At 33.9% G+C, this 18,716-nt stretch overlaps 1 protein-coding gene across 1 annotated transcript; it reads right to left on the minus strand.

Moving 5' to 3' along the window:
* Positions 1–3,315: 3,315 nt before the first annotated feature.
* On the minus strand, positions 3,316–16,991 carry LOC132742792 (hemocyte protein-glutamine gamma-glutamyltransferase-like). Its single transcript, XM_060731268.1, has 16 exons — positions 16,831–16,991; positions 15,961–16,073; positions 15,292–15,474; positions 14,805–15,068; positions 14,399–14,517; positions 14,031–14,138; positions 13,128–13,305; positions 12,285–12,420; positions 11,613–11,832; positions 11,128–11,254; positions 10,118–10,209; positions 9,276–9,468; positions 8,511–8,671; positions 7,890–8,026; positions 6,078–6,250; positions 3,316–3,600 (listed from the first exon to the last, which is right to left on the minus strand). The coding sequence occupies exons 1-16, from the start codon at positions 16,917–16,919 to the stop codon at positions 3,416–3,418; spliced, it is 2,478 nt and encodes an 825-aa protein (XP_060587251.1). The 5' UTR covers positions 16,920–16,991; the 3' UTR covers positions 3,316–3,415.
* Positions 16,992–18,716: the final 1,725 nt, after the last annotated feature.

Consider the following 18,716-nt stretch of genomic DNA (forward strand, 5'->3'; position numbering starts at 1 on the left):
AAAGATATTTTACGAGAAATAAAAACTTAGGAATAACAAAGATCAGAATAACCTACATGTGTAATCTCAAAATTTAACTATTCTATCAATCTATTTAACAATAACTTATAATGTCTGTTTTAAAATATCTATGTGTGCACCAAAATTTCTATATCTACTAAAACATGAGTATCTTTATATAGTTTGAGTGGATTTTTATCTAGTCTAAATAAACAATCTCAAGTTGAAAAAAATAAATTAAAAAAAACTTCATTTCTAACCATAATATGATATTGCTTTATCCAAGGTATTTACAAATCAAAATCTCAAGTGTTGCATTATAAATAATACAAATTCAATGGAATTATACAGTTGGATTTAACAGTAATCTTGTAGAAAATTTAATACATCATCAGTGAATGTAAAATGAAAGGCTAAAATCAGGATTAAGTCAAGGCCGATCTTATCACTGAGTAACAAAGTAATTCAATATTCACAGACAAGCAAAAGAAAGTATGCACTCAGAAAATGGATCATAAAACTTTCTATATAATTATAATCTTATTATTTTGATTGGCTTCTTACATTTCATTACCCAAGTACCACACATGGAAATTTACCAAGATTCAGAAAAAAAGAATAATCGTTCTTTCCAAAATTGAGTAGAAATTTTTTTTTGAATACTAGCTGGGGTTTGTTTTTCCGCATCATATGTAAGATGTGACTACCGTACTTAAAGAAATTAATAAATTGATTCACTTGAAATATTTTTAAGGCCAATTTACTAAGTATGTACTTTCTTCAGCTCCAAAGTATAGCTTTAAGTTATTCAGATTATTGTAAAATGTAAGTAATTTGAAAACTAATAGCATACATACAATGTGCTAAAAATAGATCTGACATGTATATAATTCATTCAATAATGTAACAGTTAATACTTCTGTCTTAATTGGATTTCACTATTTTATGTGAGGTATTTAATAACAAAAGAAATCTACTTCATTTAATAAACTATTAATACATTATACGAGTTGGTCATTTGCATGTTATTACATTACTACACAATCATTATTATTCGTGGGGCATTAATTTTTGTGGTTTTAGTGGATAGGTCCATTAATATTAAGATTCAACAAAATGAAAATTTAGTCTGCTGCAAGATAATTTAGCATGACATGATTTACATTGACTTATTTATACAAAAACCCACAAAAATATATAGCTTTTGATAAAAAACACAAAATTTAATGTCCACAAAATTCATTGAATTCACAGTATTTGAACAGATGCTTATTATTTGAGAAGAAAAAATAAAAGAAACAAAACATTTGACAGAAATTAGATTACAATTGTTTCGTCAGCTATTTATGTCTAGGAACTTAGTCAAATAAACAAACCTATAGTTCATTATGAATAAACAGAAAACACTAACTTTTTTCTTAACAAAAAACAAAAAATGAGGAAAAAAACAAAAATCTCAATCAAATCCATAACCAAATAAAAACAAAAACAAAACAAAAGTGTAGAAAGCACTCTTCATAATAATCATTAAAAACAAAAATGAAGGAATTCACACTCCTGAGTAATGACCACTAAAAACTGTTTGTGTGAAATAAACGAAAAAAAAAATCATATAATTTAAGAACAAAATATCAAGTATTTATACATAGTACACCACTATTTTGCTAAATATAACACATAATGATAATTTCTTCATAAGATCCAATAATGTAGACGAGACCTTTACACCTCAACTTTTCAATTATATGTAAAAGTCATCAAAGAAATCCTCTTTTTTATCAAAATTAAGAAAAGAAATACAAAATTAATCAATACATGGTGAAAATTGAGGTTATTACTTTATAAATGTTTACAAAATATATACAATAAGACCTAGTTTACATACCATCTTAAATTTTTTTAAATATTTTTTTTGAATTATTTTACATTAAACAAGTTTGTTTGTCATACAATGTACATTAAGAGTCAGACAAAGGTCCTATATCAATCAATGCGTTTAAAAAATGTTTTGAACACTTGGCAGCACATTACACTATCATAATTTAATTGTTAAAAAATGTGATTTTCTAATGGAATAATATGAATGTTAGTGCAATACAGTGCAACCTTTGCAAAGCAGGCCCTCTGTGGAGCAATTACTTCTTACTATGAACAGTACTGTGTCCTCCCACAGCAATAAAACTTCATAATAAACTTAACTAAAAGAGCAATACCTCAATGCAGGGCATTTTTTGCCAAAATTGTGAAGGGGCCTGGGCCTATTCATTTTGTGAAAAAAGCATGATATGTTAAAAATTGTGAAGAAAAAAAATTGACATATTACTTGGCATTTCGCAACATTTTGAAAGCAGAAACGGTTATAATTTCTGACCTGTATAAAATCTGCATCCAGTAGGTACATTAACTCGGTTTACATGCGCAAAAAACCATTTAACTTGATTAAAACTATTTCTGTGCTATTGCAATTGGCATAAATCAAGTTTTACCGGAAGGTAAACAATGTATTTCGAAGACAAAGTCCCAATATTTTGTGAAATCTCTTGAAATTGTGATTTTTTTTTCTGCCGCTTTGTGAAAACAAAAGTGCAATTTTGAATTGTGAAGGGGCCTCTTATATCGGGCCCCTGTTATAGAAGGGAAAAAAAGCCCTACAATGCAACAACCAAAACCTATGTCTCCTAAAGGTGGTTGCTCTGCGAAGGTTGCACCCTATTTTATATTTTGATTTCCTTACACAAAAAAGACTTTAACATGGAAGAACAAAACAATCTGGCAACAATTCACACAGTAACGTTTCATTATAAAAATAAAGCTTTAGATTTGGCAATTATTTGTAACCTGAATTAGCTTCAAAAATAATGTATAAGTCTTCTAAAGTCATTAACAGATGGACATAAACATACATTTAAATTTCAGTGTAAAACAAGATCAAAATTACATCATGGAAGAGTCACACTCATGTTTGGTTTAAATAAACCATGTGATATGCCAAAATAAAACATTTAATGCACAAAAGAATTCATTTCCAGCTCACTGCCAGTGTGTTTTTAGTGACGTACAAATATAAAATTCACAACTTACTTTTAAGATTGTCAACCAAGTGAAACTTTATGGCATTTAGAATTTTCCTTTCTAGTTAATGACAAAAAATAATATACATTCTAAAAATACATTTACAAATATTTCTTCCACCGGTTTTAGTCTTCTTGAGCTGTTTTCACACTTATTACGAAATCATGTATACAGAGTCTAGAAATCAAAACCTGTTTGCAGAGTGCCTCTAATGATTAAATCATCTATATCAAAAATCATGTTGTGCAATATCTGCAATCCAGTCATCTTCTAATCTATGCACATCAATCCTTTTCTTAAGCCACATCCTTTGTTTCCACAGACTCCACCTTTTAAATGAATCCTAATTACTTGAGGTTGTTTCACCTTGTTCTCCAGCACCTGAATTTGCTCCGCCTTCATCGCCTGCACTTGAATTGGCTCCACCTTCTCCAGCACCTGTATTTGCTCCGCCCTCATCTCCTGCGCCTGAATTTGCCCCACCTGCATCTGTAGTGTCCATATTTATTTCACCTTCATCTCCAGCTCCTAAATGAGGAAAAACAAAAACTTTTCTTTTAACCATCTTTTAAAAAAATTTTATTGTCTGGCAAGTATTATGTGAAGGCCCTCTGGGAAACCATTTATCAACCTTTTTTTTCACACATTAGTTTCAACAGTTTTGCATTAAACCTATAAATGATCAACGATACAGTAAATTCTAGCCATTCAAAAAAAACAAACACAGCATTTATCAACAGTGCTTAACCTGCAATATCTGTATTTGCGGATAGAAAGTAGCATGCTTGTCTTTGATACTTTCCACTAATAGTTTGCATAAACAGTGATATTTTTAAAAACATTTTACAGCTGAATGCAAGCTGTTCCACCTTGCCAAAAACAGGTTAATTTTCCCCTAAAATTCCACTTTTCACATTTGTCACCAGAAATATTAGTGATAGTATGACTTGGCAACAAGGTAATTTAGATCTGCCAATACTTATTACAGGGTGTTCACTAGCCATGAAATCCTAAAGGGGCCTTTTGACCAGATACAAGGCTAAATCTCCATTATTTTAACAAAATGTGACCCTCCAGTTAAAATCCTGAGGGTCAAATCAGGTCTTTTTGAAATTTGAAGGGTCAAAGTGTCATTTCAAGGGTCAAACGGACACCCTGTTATTACTTAGATTTAATGGACTGAAACACAAAAAGCTGTCAATTTAGAAAAGAGCTGTTATAAACTTTGTATGTTAACATGCAATGTTAAGTTCAAAATTTAATTAAAAGTGTTAATATGTTGCATATGCGGATGTCAGATCTTCCCTTCTTTCCTGATTTATCACACTACATATTCCCCTTCAGAGAGCCCAAAATCATTTTGAAAATTCAAACAAGAGGGCCATGATGGCCCTGAGGTCGCTCACCCTGTATATAGGCCTCCCCCCCCCCCACCCCCACGGCAAGGCTAATTTTAACCTAAGGGCTTTTATTTGAACAAACTTGGTAGACACCCATAAGATGATGTTTCATGCTAAGCATTGGGTTTTTTCAAAGAAGATTTTTTAAGTTTTTACTATACACATATAGTTAAAAGCAATGACACCCCTGGGGCAGGGCCAGTTTTGACCCCAGGGCTTTTATTTGGACAAACTTTGTAGACACTTACTAAAAGATGTTTCATGCTTAATATCTAAACTCTAGCTATTTGGGTTTTTTCATAGAAGAGTTTTAAGTTTTTGCTATACACATATAAGGAAAATCAATGACCCCCTGGGCGGGGCCAATTTTGACCCCGGGGCTTTTATTTGAACAGCTGTTTTAAGTTTTTGCTATACACATATAAGGAAAATCAATGACCCCCTGGGCGGGGCCAATTTTGACCCCGGGGCTTTTATTTGAACAAACTTTGTAGACACTCACTAGAAGATGTTTCTTGCTTAATATCTAAACTCTAGCTCTTTGGGTTATTTCAAAGAAGATTTTTTTAGGTTTTTGCTATACACATGTAAGGAAAATCAATGACCCCCGGGGCGGGCCAATTTTGACCCCAGGGCTTTTATTTGAACAAACTTGGTAGACACCCATTAGAACATGTTTCATGCTAAATATCTTAGCTCTAGCTCTTTGAGTTCTTTAAAAGAAGATTTTTTAAGTTTTTACTATATGCATAAAGGGAAAATCAATGACCCCCTGGGGCGGGGCCAATTTTGACCCCGGGGCTTTTATTTGAACAAACTTGGTAGACACTCATTAGAAGATGTTTCATGCTAAATATCTTAGCTCTAGCTCTTTGGGTTCTTTAAAAGAAGATTTTTTAAGTTTTTACTATATGCATATAGGGAAAATCAATGACCCCCTGGGGCGGGGCCAATTTTGACCCCAGGGCTTTTATTTGAACAAACTTGGTAGACACTTACTAGAAGATGTTTCATGCCAAATATCTAAGCTCTAGCTCTTAGGGTTTTTTAAAAGAAGATTTTTTAAGTTTTTACTATATGCATATAGGGAAAATCAATGACCCCCTGGGGCGGGGCCAATTTTGACCCCAGGGCTTTTATTTGAACAAACTTGGTAGACACTCACTAGAAGATGTTTCATGCCAAATATCTAAGCTCTAGCTCTTAGGGTTTTTTAAGAGAAGATATTTAAAGTTTTTTCTTTCAGTTGCCATGGCAACCAGAGTTCTGCATGGAATTAAATTCTTTGAACAATTTTTAAAGGTGACCACCAAAGGAACATTCCTGTGAAGTTTGGATGAAATTGGCTTAGTGGTTTATGAGGAGATGTCATTTAAAGTAAAAGTTTACGGACGGACGACGGACGAAAAGCGATCACAAAAGCTCACCCTGCAACTTTGTGACAGGTGAGCTAAAAATAAGTTGCTGATCATGAAAATACTAAAATTAAGCAGACAACAGTCTCAGCTATGGTGAGATTGCAGAGGCAGGAACGACTGGCCTGGCATTATAACGGCTGACTAGAGTTTTGTAAATATCAAGCCATTAGTAGGACAATTATCATACCATTTTTTTCTTTTTCCTCCCATTCCGACTTTGAGACAACATACACGGTTATCTCCCCTTCCACTTCTGTCAGCTCATCCGAGGAAAATGTGGCAAGGAGTGTTCGTTCTCCAAGTCGCCTTGGATGCATTACAACGTCTATCGAGATCTCGTCATCGGGATGGACCACTTTCCTTCAAAATATTTTCATCAAACTATTTAAACAGTTGGTTAATAATTTTAAACAGTTGGTTAATATGTAAAAGGGAAGTGTTACGAAAAACAAGAGGGACATGATGGCCCTTAAGTCGCTCACCTGTATATAAGCCCCCAGAGCGGGGCCAGTTTAAAACCCAGGGCTTTTATTTGAACAAACTTGGTTGACACCCATTAGAAGATGTTTCATGCTAAACATCTAAGGTCTAGCTTGTTGGGTTTTTTAAAAGAAGATTTTTTCAAGTTTTTTTCTTTACACATATAGTTAAAAACAATGACACACCTGGGGCAGGGCCAGTTTTGACCCCAGGGCTTTTATTTGAACAATCTTTGTAGACACTTACTAGACAATGTTTCATGCTTAATATCTGAACTCTAGCTATTCAGGTTTTTTCAAAGAAGATTTTTAAGTTTTTGCTATACACATATAAGGAAAATCAATGTCCCCTGGGACAGGGCCAATTTTGACCCCAGGGCTTTTATTTGAACAAACTTTGTAGACACTCACTAGAAGATGCTTCGTGCTTAATATCTAAACTCTAGCTATTTGAGTTTTTTCAAAGAAGATTTTGTAAGTTTTTGTCATACACATATAAGGAAAATGAATGACCCCCGGGGCGGGGCCAATTTTGACCCCAGGGCTTTTATTTGAACAAACTTGGAAGACACTCACTAGAAGATGTTTCATGCTTAGTATATAATCTCTAGCATTTTTTTTTTTTTTTTTTTTTCCAAAAAAATTCTTTAAGTTTTTGTTATAAACATATAAGGAAAATGAATGACCCCCGGGGCGGGGCCAATTTTGACCCCAGGGCTCTTATTTGAACGAACTTGGTAGACATCTATTAGAACATGTTTCATGCTAAATATCTTAGCTCTAGCTCTTTGCATTCTTTAAAAGAAAATTTTTTAAGTTTTTACTATATGCATATAGGGAAAATCAATGACCCCTGGAGCGGGGCCAATTTTGACCCCAGGGCTTTTATTTGAACAAACTTGGTAGACACTCAATAGAAGATGTTTCATGCCAAATATCTAAGCTCTAGCTCTTTGGGTTTTTTAGAAGAAGATATTTAAAGTTTTTTCTTTTGGTTGCCATGGCAACCAGAGTTCTGCATGGAATGGAATTCTTTGAACAACTTTGTTAAGGCTTCACACAAGGAACATACCTGTGAAGTTTCATTATGATCTGCCTTATGGTTTCAGAGGAGATGTCGTTTTAAAAGTGTGAACGGACAACGGACGACGGAAGAAGAGTGATCCTAATAGCTCACCCTGAGCATATGCTCAGGTGAGCTAAAAACAAGTTAAAATTAATAACTAAACATGTTGGTACAACAGAACTTGAAAAATTATTTTTCTGTTATGGTTAACATTGTGGAAATTTTCTTAAATTTCAAAGGTGACTTTTCTTTCCATTTGACAAATGGAACCTTATGGTGTATGTTGTATAATGTTAGGCACTAGATTACACTGATTCAGGACCACCAACTTTCTCTAATCTAGTATGGTATGTTCCTGACATGAATTCTTCAGACTTTATTCATTGCGATTAGAAATCACATTTCAAGGACAGTAAGTCCCAAGTCAAAAACATACAAATAAAAAGAGATTTACCTGTAATTATATGGCCTGGCCTTAGTAAGGTAGGATCCTTCCACATTGAATACACAGTTATGAAGTTTAAGGCCTGATGTGTTTTTGAAGCGTATTGAAGCAACAGTATCAACAGATGAGCAGATCTTTTCTGGAGCCTGCAAAAAAAATATGGTCAATTTTATAGTTATCTCATACATAATTGATGGGAGCATTCAAAAGGAAGGATATTTACAAAATTAAAGGAAATTAAGCTTGTCAAATATCTTGGTCTAAGACATTTACTGCCTATTTTTAATAAAAATAATGCCTCCTTTATAGCAATCTGACTTAAATGAATGCAGTACAAACATACACTGTTTCAAAGGCTTGGACTTTAAATTGCTAGGAGGATCAAATTTACATTTATGATTTATTTGAGTCAAGTTTAACATTGAAGTATATTTTTCAGCTCCTGGACATGTTTAACTGCTTGTTTTTAAGTTTCAAGTTCCATCGACATATGGAGAGAAAAAAAAACTAGCATTATATACTGTTATATTCTTACAAAAGAATTCTCAATAAAACAAGCATCACATAAATTCAATATGTGTAAAACAATCTTCCCCCAAACAACCTGTAATCTAGAATACTAAAACATACATCGATAGCAAGACTTGGTTTCTTCAAGGAGAAAGGTTCACTGGTAGCAAACATATGGTCGGTCTCGACTACCCTACACACAGCAGTCAATTTAAAGTTGGCCTCAGGGTTCATTGCTTCAACATATTCCTCTTGTGAAATAGATAGCATAACGTCCTTCTCTGAAAAAAAAAAGCATTTCTATGATCATATTGTATGTGTTTTATAATCAATCAATCTTGCAATTCTTGTCCAATTCAACGACAAGAAAATAAATCAAATTCATTCACACAGCAAAATATTGTAAATATGATTGTATTAAAGATATACCATGCTCATCCTTGAGTAAAATATTTTAATCACAGAAATTAATTGAAATCTATGAAATTATACTGTATATGTCTAACTTGAATAAAAGAATGAATAAACTATGTATGTGAAGCTGCGTTCCGTAATACAGGTCAAGTAAAGTTGGTCTTTTCTTAAAAAAAAAAATGCCAGTTTTTTTAAATGACACTATATACTTTTATTGTGATCACCTATAGTGTTTAGAATTTAAAACATTATATATCTACTTTGTGTAAAGACAAATCATGTTTATTTCATACTTACAAAAAAGACTGTGTAGCAATTATTAATATTTTCTAATATCAAATTTGAGCATAGTATATCTTTAAAGGATTCCTCAACAATGTTAAGAATTGAATCCACATTGGTAAGGGGAAAGTGATTCAACATCAGTTGCATTAAACACATCATAACATATCAAACTACAAATTAACCCACCTGCTCCGCCCTCGATAGCAACCTCTGTCATTTCTCCCTTCACTTTCTTTCCCGTCACGCCAGTATAGAAGGTTGATGCGCATGTAAGACGGACCTTGACCTTCCTGTCTTCCGAACTGATGTTTTTCACCTTCACTCCAACATTTAGATCGTGCCCGATCTCAGTCTCTGGTAGAATGAGCTCAAATTCAAGCTTCAAAATAGAAAGTTACAAAAATATTATGGTATCACATCAAAATTTATCACAAGGTATGAAAGATGCAAGTTCAAAATAAAAAGTAATACACCTCAACACCAATGCAAGTTTACAATATTTAATTAGAGTCTAATAGTTTCGGTCCATTTTAAAAAGGTCAAAAAAGCCTGAAAACACTTAATTTAGCACTTTTTTATTGCTTTTAATAGAAAAAAAGAGCTTTTAGATGAATCAAAAATCTGAAATTCAGGCAAATACCTGAAAACTTTTACCCATGTTAATGTTGTTAAATCTTGTTAGCAGTCAATAACATGACATAGGTCATGACGACACTTTTTCCTTAACAGAGATTTTTATTCATTGGCAAATTTTTGTTTACTGACAGGTTTGAGTACAGTAAAAATATAGTGTATAGAGTATTAGAACTTACAAAGAGAACTACTGTAATGCATACATCTTCAATTCATTTATTTGGATTGCAAATTAAATTTGTAAAAATTGGCAAATTGAACCACTCTCCCTTGACTAAGAAAAGTCAAAGGGAGATAACCTCAACTCTTGTAATGCAATAATATACAATTATTTTTGTGTGTGTGCATACACTACCAAAAAATAGAAAGTTCAGTGATATATTAGTGAAGAATACCTCTCTTTTCTGCTCTTTCTTGTATACGTTCTTCTTTCTCTCTGTACTAAACTTGTTCACAAACTCTAAAACTTTTCTTTCTTCCGGTGAGCCTGTTTATATCAATAAATTAATACTAGTGTATGTACAATCCAAAAAGTAATGTTTTAAGCATTAGAACTTGTACATTAATTTTTACACTACACCAATTAGATACCAAGTATTTTTTATCAATATACCAATATGAAACTTATTAAACTAATGAAATTGTGAATCAACATTGAAGCAAATGTAAAATTTCGATGATACATCTATATAACAATATTCAATGATGGCCTTTACTAAGACCTACATACACTGGAAACAATATGATCAGATATATATAATTTAGATATACAATACTTGCTGCAAGATAAATTCATTCATTCATTTATGTACAAGGTCATAAGTATCTAAGCTTAAAAAAATATACAACTGAATTTCAAATTTTGCATTTTAGTCATTTAAGGTGCCTACAAAAGTATCTACCAATTTAATTTATGATACAGACAGGATAGTTTAATTGAATGACTTTACAATAGTATTGTAATGATGTTTGTAGAACGTCATATAATGAGCATTACAATATGCGAAAACTAAAGGTGCTGAATTCACATAAAAGATAGTATCCAATATATAAGGGCATAAACCACTCTCGGTGGTGAGCTAGCTTTTCACCAACAGGGTTTGTGTGCCTTAAAACGTTACATTTGGTGGCCAGTGTGGGGGATGTAGACAACTGCCAGACCGGAGTTGCCCTATCCACAGATTTCCCAGGCCGAGTCTCGGGACGAGACTTCTCGAAGGGGAAAGTAATGTAACGACGTTGGTAGAACTTCATATAATGAGCATTACAATATACGAAAACTAAAGGTGATGAATTCACATAAAAGATAGTATCCAATTTATAAGGGCATAAACCACTCTCGGTGGTGAGCTAGCTTTTCACCGACAGGGTTTTGTGCCTTAAAATGTTACAGTATTATACTCACCATCAGCATATTTGTAATCAAGGGTGAGATCATGCCTATCGCCAGAACCAACAGCCTTTGTACTGATGTTATGTCCTACGGAATATTTGTCAATACTACATATAGTCATACTGCCATCAGAATGTACCTAGACAATAAACAAGACAATATTGAACATGGCCCTTTACTATCATTCATTACATCTGGAAATCATTTTATACTTCATATTTTAATCAGGATTTACAGCGGAAAAACAACTGATTTCCATTAACCCTTCAAGATTAACAGGGGAAAAAAACAAACTTATTTCCATCAACCCTTCAGGATTTACAGGGGAAAAAACAACATTTTTCCATCAATCCTTCAGAATTTACTGGAAAAAATCCATCCTTCAGGATTTACTGTGGAAAAAAACAACTTATTTCCATCAACCCAAAATCAGCAATTAAATGGTATAAAAAAAAAACTTTGACATTATAGCAGCTTTTGATTGAATAAGTTTTTACCTCCCATTCACATTTATCTCCATTCACTTCTGAAAAGATGAAAGCAGTATCGAAGTTAAGGTAAACATGCCCTTCCTTAATGGCCTTCATTGGGGCGGGGCCACATCTCATCACACCCTCACTAGCCTCCTGAGGCGTGGCATCGTGAGCTTGCCAACCGTCATAACCGTCGGGTAAATCTAGGCGACGGAAATACGACTCATTCCAAACGTGGAAGTTCCTGTAATAGTAAAGGGCTTTTAATATTGCATTAACAGTTACTGCTAACTTTTGACTATTAGGAAGTACAGCAAGTATAAACACATAAGTGAAGAATTGAAAACATTCATTGATTGTAAAGGCAGATCTTACACACGAAACCTTAAAAAGAAAATTTCAAAGTTCAGAAAGGGATATAATAATGTAAACATCTATGTTCTGTATCTCAGGAGTTTTCTACAATTATGACATCAAAGGCATGTGTTGTTTCAAGTAACTTCCTAAATGGGTCATGCAAATACATATCCGATTACACACCAAGGTAGTGAGGACTGTATCTTTAAAAAGTCAAGCTCAAAATTGTAAACTGAAAATATCTTATATTCTTTAATGCTCCGTGAAATTTTTAAGTGCCTAAAAATGCCTTGTCAATAATATTTCATAATATAATAATTTCTCCTGAAACAAACTTACCATGTTGAATCATCTAGGTCATCTAAAGGCTCACCATCTGGATTGTAATGTTTGTCAATTGTCATACTGCAATCTGTGTCGTGAGCTGAGTCAAAAGTTGTCACCGATCTTGTTGGAATGCCTAAACATCGCAGCACTGAAATATCAAATACATTTGTACTTAAGTATTTAAATATTACATAATATGTAACAGATTCTTTGACATATTTTTTCTGCATGTACTCATATTTCAAGATGAAATATCTCCTAGTTCCCACATAACTGTTACTATGGCATAAAGTAGGAAAGTCTATAATTAGCCTCAATGACCTTGACCTAATCAACCTGAAATTCCACACAAAAGTTCTGTGAAAAATATCAACACACAACAAATATCTAAAACATCAGTCAATAAATAAAGAAGTAAAGAGAAAATGGAGAGTTCACATAAAAAGAAGATACAGGGAGGACAAAAATATATATCTGTCACTATATGTTCTGCTAAAAAAATTACAGGACAAATAAAGTCCTTAAGCTGAAACTGCTGTGTTCTCTCTATAGTTACCTCATCATACATGTGAACACTCCAATTTCTAGCAAGCGACTCCCACTTTCTGCAGCTATATTTTAAAAGATTTTTATTAAAATAAGGGGTATTTTCACAAATTAAAGAAATCTCCCTCTTTTTGATGTCAGAACTTTTTTCTTTGTTTATTGCAAATTCTAAAATCTCCCTCTTTTTGAAGAAATCTATCACTTGATCATCGAAAAAAGTTCACATGTATGCCTCATGCTTTCAAAAACAACAAACACATGTGTATTTACATAAATTCAGGACATGAAATTTGACTCAAGTTTACTCACAAGTGGTAAAAACACCAGAAAACACCCAGCACTGTCCATATTGTACAGGTTTTCCAGTTTCATGGTATTTTTCAATGATAGCCACACTCCCTGTCCATTCCCAAGGCTTAACACTTCCCTTGGGATATTCTGACGCCCACTTTCCTTCCAATAGCCCTTCATCATCCATGCTGTTTGTCTGCAAACATTCAAATAGCAATACATGACAACTAATAACATAAAATGATTCCTATATCAGAATCAACATATAAAATTAAAACAGGTTAACAACATTGACATGGTATGTCCAGGCAGCAAATGACCCACAACCTACAAAGTGGCCAATCTACAACTATGTCATCACCAAGGATGGGGTTAAAGGAATGATGATTCATACACACGCTCAAACTGAATACAAAAGATTGTGCACTTAACTTAAATTGCACAAGAAATACAGACATGTGTTATAGTTCTTTGACATGTTTTGTTCCTGTTTTAAAGTTACTACCTTAGCCATTTAATGCCACATAGGCCTTAAAGGAACTCCACTGAGGTTAATAAGCCTAAAAACATAAAAAATTTAATTTTTCACATAGATTAGCATGAGCACTTAAAACAGAAATATAAATAAATTATAATTAAGAAATACATTGAAAATCATATGTTTGTGCTATTCTCAGTTCGATTTGACTGAAAAGCATTTAAACGCTTTTCAATTTTGGGTCATTTTTTACTATTTTAATAATTATTCTGGAAAAACAGAGCGAGCTAATGATCTGACATTTTGTACATAGGTTATTAGTATAGGTCTACATCAGATGGAGTAATAATCCCAAAAAATTATTTCCAGTCCCGTCATGTCGAAAAACCTCAGTTGAGTCCCTTTAAAAGATTAGAATGAATACAAGTTAAATATTATCATACCAAGGCTGACAGACATCTGATAATAGAGACAGCACTGCCACGCCCCGAGTCTGCCAACTCTCCCTTGTCCAGTAAGCCTAGAGCAACCTCTAACACTGGACTCTCAAACTGAAAAATAAATAAAGACATTTTCAAATTATTTCAGTATGATACTCATTGCTGAGCAACAAACCAGGCATATTTATCACTGGACCTTGTGGTTATAAAACATTTTTTGATTATCTTTGTCAGATCTCAGGATTTTCAAAGATCAATGCACCAATCAAAATTTCCCTGTAACATATACATAGACCCTCATACCTAAAATTAATCTTCATTCTATCGCTATTTGGAACAAGAGTTTTAACTGAACCATGGAGATAATTTACCTGACCAAAGTTCCACGGTCTACCAAAATGAGATCTGGCTGAACCAATCCATATCCTGCCTGTATCGTTTAGTACATACTCGAATCTCTCAGCTTCATTGTCCATGTATACAATATCCTCTGTAAATTTAAAAGTAGACAATTTCATACAATGTTTGAACTCAGCATATAGATTATGACAGAAGAACCTAGTCCTTACTGATAAGTTCTGAATTATAATTGACACTTTGCTTGAAAAAGCATAAAATTTCTTACAAGTACTTATAAATACAAGATATATTGCTCTGAACTTTTGAGCAGGCATTTTAGTGTATATTACTCTACAATTATACTTTGAATCATAGTAACTTTGATTCAACTATGCAAAAAAAATACGTTCAACAAAAGTAATCCACAAAAATCCATACCTTTGCACCAAGGATTAAACAGTACACATATGTATGTGTCTAGATCTTGCTTCGTAAAATCTTTATCACTGTTCTTTAACTTTGTCTCGTAGAGAAGCTCGTACTTTCCTATCATTGTATCAGCTGAGGCGGTAATATTTACAGTCAGTGTGTCGTCTTTTAAGTCCTCCACCTTGATAAGCCATCCCTCCAAAGTTTCCACACCATCAACCAGGTCAACACGTAAGCGGACCAGAGTACCCTTGCTTTCCAATGGTCTTGCACCTAAATAGAAAACAAATATCAAATCAAGGCCAAAAAATCTCAGGTTAAGGTTTCATCTCGAAAAGTATTCGGGAAAATATTTCTAAAAATTCATAACGCTATAGTCCTATAGTATAGTACAATTATATCATTATCTAGCCCTTAAATAAACCTGAAGATCATGTTCTTTGAAAAAACCAATCTGGCTGTCTCAAAATTTTGAAATAAATAAATGTTTTCATACCATATGAAAATTTAATGGCAATGATATCCTGATCTTTGTCCACATTTCTATCAAATTTTATCTTAAGCGAAAAGGCTTGACCGCGACGGACAACTGTGAAATCTTCCTCGAATTCATCAGTATGATGGTCCTTCTGATTTTTTTCTTTCAAGGTGTCCACCGACTCAATGCTCAAAGCTGATCCTGCAAACAAAGAAACAAACAAATATTCATAGCAGAAAAACATTTTATCTAATTTCCAAACCTAGTTTGAAATGTGCCTTACTCTAGTACTCTTGTAAATGTCTGTTGGATTTTTCAGCATTACTGTGTTGATTCTTTCAAGAGGTACTGCAATCTTCTCTATAAAGACCGTCTGTTACATTTATACAATTTGTCAAGAAAAACACATGACTTGAACCAACCAGTCCTGTGGTCTAAGACTCTAATGCTCAAATCTAAATAAGCTGATTGGTCAAACTTGGCAATCAACAATTTTTTAATTTTTTGTTTTTAACAAAGTTTGATTACAATAAATCTCAACATATGGTACTCACAATGAGTGAACATAATCTCCATTACTTTGTATCCTCAGATTGTAAGAGCTATGTTTTAGGGTAAAAAGTTCAACCGAAAAACTGATTTCACACCTAGTTTCAAATAACAATGCTTAATTAATTATATAATTACCTAATTTCACCTCTTCAAGTGCAACATTTTTCTCCCTGAAGTCCTCATCTGACACAACAGTCCTCCTTCCATCTTGGTCACCACCAAGTAGCCTGTCTCTCTTCATTCTACTCCTGTAATAACCAAAAGAAAATTGCAATGTAGACCACTAGATGATATAAATGGATCTCATGCAATCATTTGCAATCCCTTCACATCAACCACACCCGTGCCCATTACATCTAGACTACCCAACACTGAGGATAGCTGGATCTAGCATAGTTCTGTATAAGTCCTTACCATGCATTAACAGTCAGATTATAAAAATTCCATCAACTTACAAGTGCCTGCGCCACAGACTTGTAAAACAATGCCTGTCAATGTTGTTATAATGCAACTTGACAAATCCGGGAAAAGCATGGCTAAAACCCGTACCAGTCAAAATTAAAATTTGCTCCATAAAGATGACCTCCAGCATTTACAGCATAGTTATGCTCGACAACAGCTTTCTTCCATCACTGCATGGACAGCATAAAAGTAAAAACATTACAGTAAAAACTGACCCTACTGTACCTGCACGATCTAGGCCTACTTCACAGGCCTGATTAAAAAATTTGTGCAATCAGTCCATAATTAATGAGCTACATCACCAAACCTGTGGTTCAGTAAACAAGAATACTTTGAACATAAATTATCAGTTTATTATTTATATGGTGTTCAAGGTTTCCTCGGATTGGTGCATACAAATACCATTGTTTATTTTTCTTCAGTACACGGATGATTTAGCATGGGAATATTTTACAGTAGCACCGGATTGTAAAAAAAAGGCTACTGGTTTAACAACTTTTAATTTCATGACAATACAAGTAAATGCAAAGTAACAGTACATACGCTGTTCGCCTTAGGTTATATCTCCGTCTTGTTCTTTTAGGGGGGTTGTTTGTCACTCCCTCCGCTGATGACCGGCTTCGTCTTCCCATGTTTATTTTCAAAGCGTCAGATTCCCTGTTTTGTGTATTCCCGCCGTGTAATCTACCAAGCGTTACAGAGGTACGCTGACACGCATGACTCGATTTGCGGAATATGATTCGTTAAATTACGGAAGTATTCGGAAGATGTATGAGGCCCGTCCTCGGCATTTATATCAAATTATTATTTTTTTTTTTTTAAATGAGAAATTCCTAGTTCAAAAGAACCTTGTTTTTAGAATAGCCAGTTTAAATCATTAGATCTTTTCTTATATAGTTCATTGATTAAAGTTGAATCGATCTATTGTATATTGTTTTAAATAGAGTTAAATTGTGATTCTTGCAAAAGGAACTTTAACTATTTCAATTAAAGACACTCATGTAAGAACCCTTGATCTTAATAACATGTAATAAAAATCCGTGAAAGGAACATAGCCGCCAGTTTGCCAGATGCCATCTTAGCGTGCGTCGATTTTGTTCTTAATTTTTACAAAAAAACTCTTCTACAAAATTTCGTTAAAACACTGAAGCTATCCATTGTTCCATAATTAATTTAGCCAAGTGCAATAGTTTAAATTTGAGTAACAGCATCACGGAAATATAAAGCACGGGGCGCTAGACAAAGAAATGTGGCCGCCACATGTCCGCGTGGCATTGTCATTTTCTGATGCGACAATTTTAATTTTGTTCTACCGGGTATTTAAACAGTGCATCCTTATTCCGATTGCATTGCCAGTGAAATAATTTGGAACCACCATTTCCTCGTGGCATTGACATTACCAGGTGCAGAAATTTTGTAAGTGCACTTAAAAACTTTGCGGAAGCCACCGTAAAGCTTTCATTTGATTAAGTTACATTCCAACTTTGCCTTTGCAATAGGGTGGTGTTCCCACTTTACGACGACTTTGTAATTGCTCTACATAAACTACGATTTTTATTCAAAGAACAGTTTTCCAGGGTCCACCTGCCTTACCCATTTATCTAATTACATTTCAAATTAGCAAGTGCAATAGCCTTTAGTCTCCAACTGACAGCTATATCAGACACAGCTAGGGATACATGGCAGATACCAGAAGCATGGCCTCTAGATATGTTAAGTTTCAATGGCCATGACATTAATTATAAGATCAAGCTGGTGGAATTCATATTTGCATGTGGCCCCAACATAGTAATATCTACACGGCATATAATACTGTATGTCGCGTGATCGAGGTCAAGGAAGAGTTTTGGTTACCGCTTTGTCATTTAAACACTTGTATAAAGTACGCAAAATTCGGGTGTCCTCATGATCATTGACCCAGAAACATGTTTAATTCATAAAGAACAGCTAAGGTTCCCTTTTGAGTATTTTTTCAGGCACGGGTAGGCCTCTTAGTCAAACGTGTGTCCTCCCGTGAGCTAGGTGGAAAAGATATGAAAGAATACAAAGTCCCCAGCGATATTCGAACCAGTAGCACTGCGGTGACGGGAAAATGGTTCTGAGTCAGCGACATTGGCCACGGAGCCCCCAAATGTGAATAAATGTGGTACAGTCATTGAGAATCAAACTTACGATATCCACGTATTGATTAGACAGGCATGGTTTCTTCCTGGACTCCATTACATATTTTTTAATACAATGGCCTTCGTATAAATGTTCACAACTGAGAAAGAAAACAAGAACTGACATTTCACTGCACACACACACATTTAATATTTAATTATAGCTATATAATAGAAGCATTACATTTACAATTTATGGCCAAAATATGACTGTTTCTGATATTCTGATTGGCCCCGAGTTGACCAATGACTGCATATAGAGTATAT

The sequence above is a fragment of the Ruditapes philippinarum genome, unplaced genomic scaffold, assembly GCF_026571515.1.
Source record: "Ruditapes philippinarum isolate M1 unplaced genomic scaffold, ASM2657151v2 ctg57_1_1_1_1, whole genome shotgun sequence".
Taxonomy (NCBI): domain Eukaryota; kingdom Metazoa; phylum Mollusca; class Bivalvia; order Venerida; family Veneridae; genus Ruditapes; species Ruditapes philippinarum.

What these genes read in the sequence shown, in the direction of transcription:
- LOC132742792 (XM_060731268.1), bottom strand. Translation starts at nt 16,919, where the DNA reads ATGGGAAGACGAAGCCGGTCATCAGCGGAGGGAGTGACAAACAACCCC. An exon ending in GAGATAAATGTGAATGGGAG is followed by an intron (nt 11,255 to 11,612) that starts GTAAAAACTTAT and finishes TTTATTGTCTAG; the next exon opens with GTACATTCTGATGGCAGTAT. An exon ending in GGAGGAAAAAGAAAAAAATG is followed by an intron (nt 3,601 to 6,077) that starts GTATGATAATTG and finishes TTCCTCATTTAG; the next exon opens with GAGCTGGAGATGAAGGTGAA.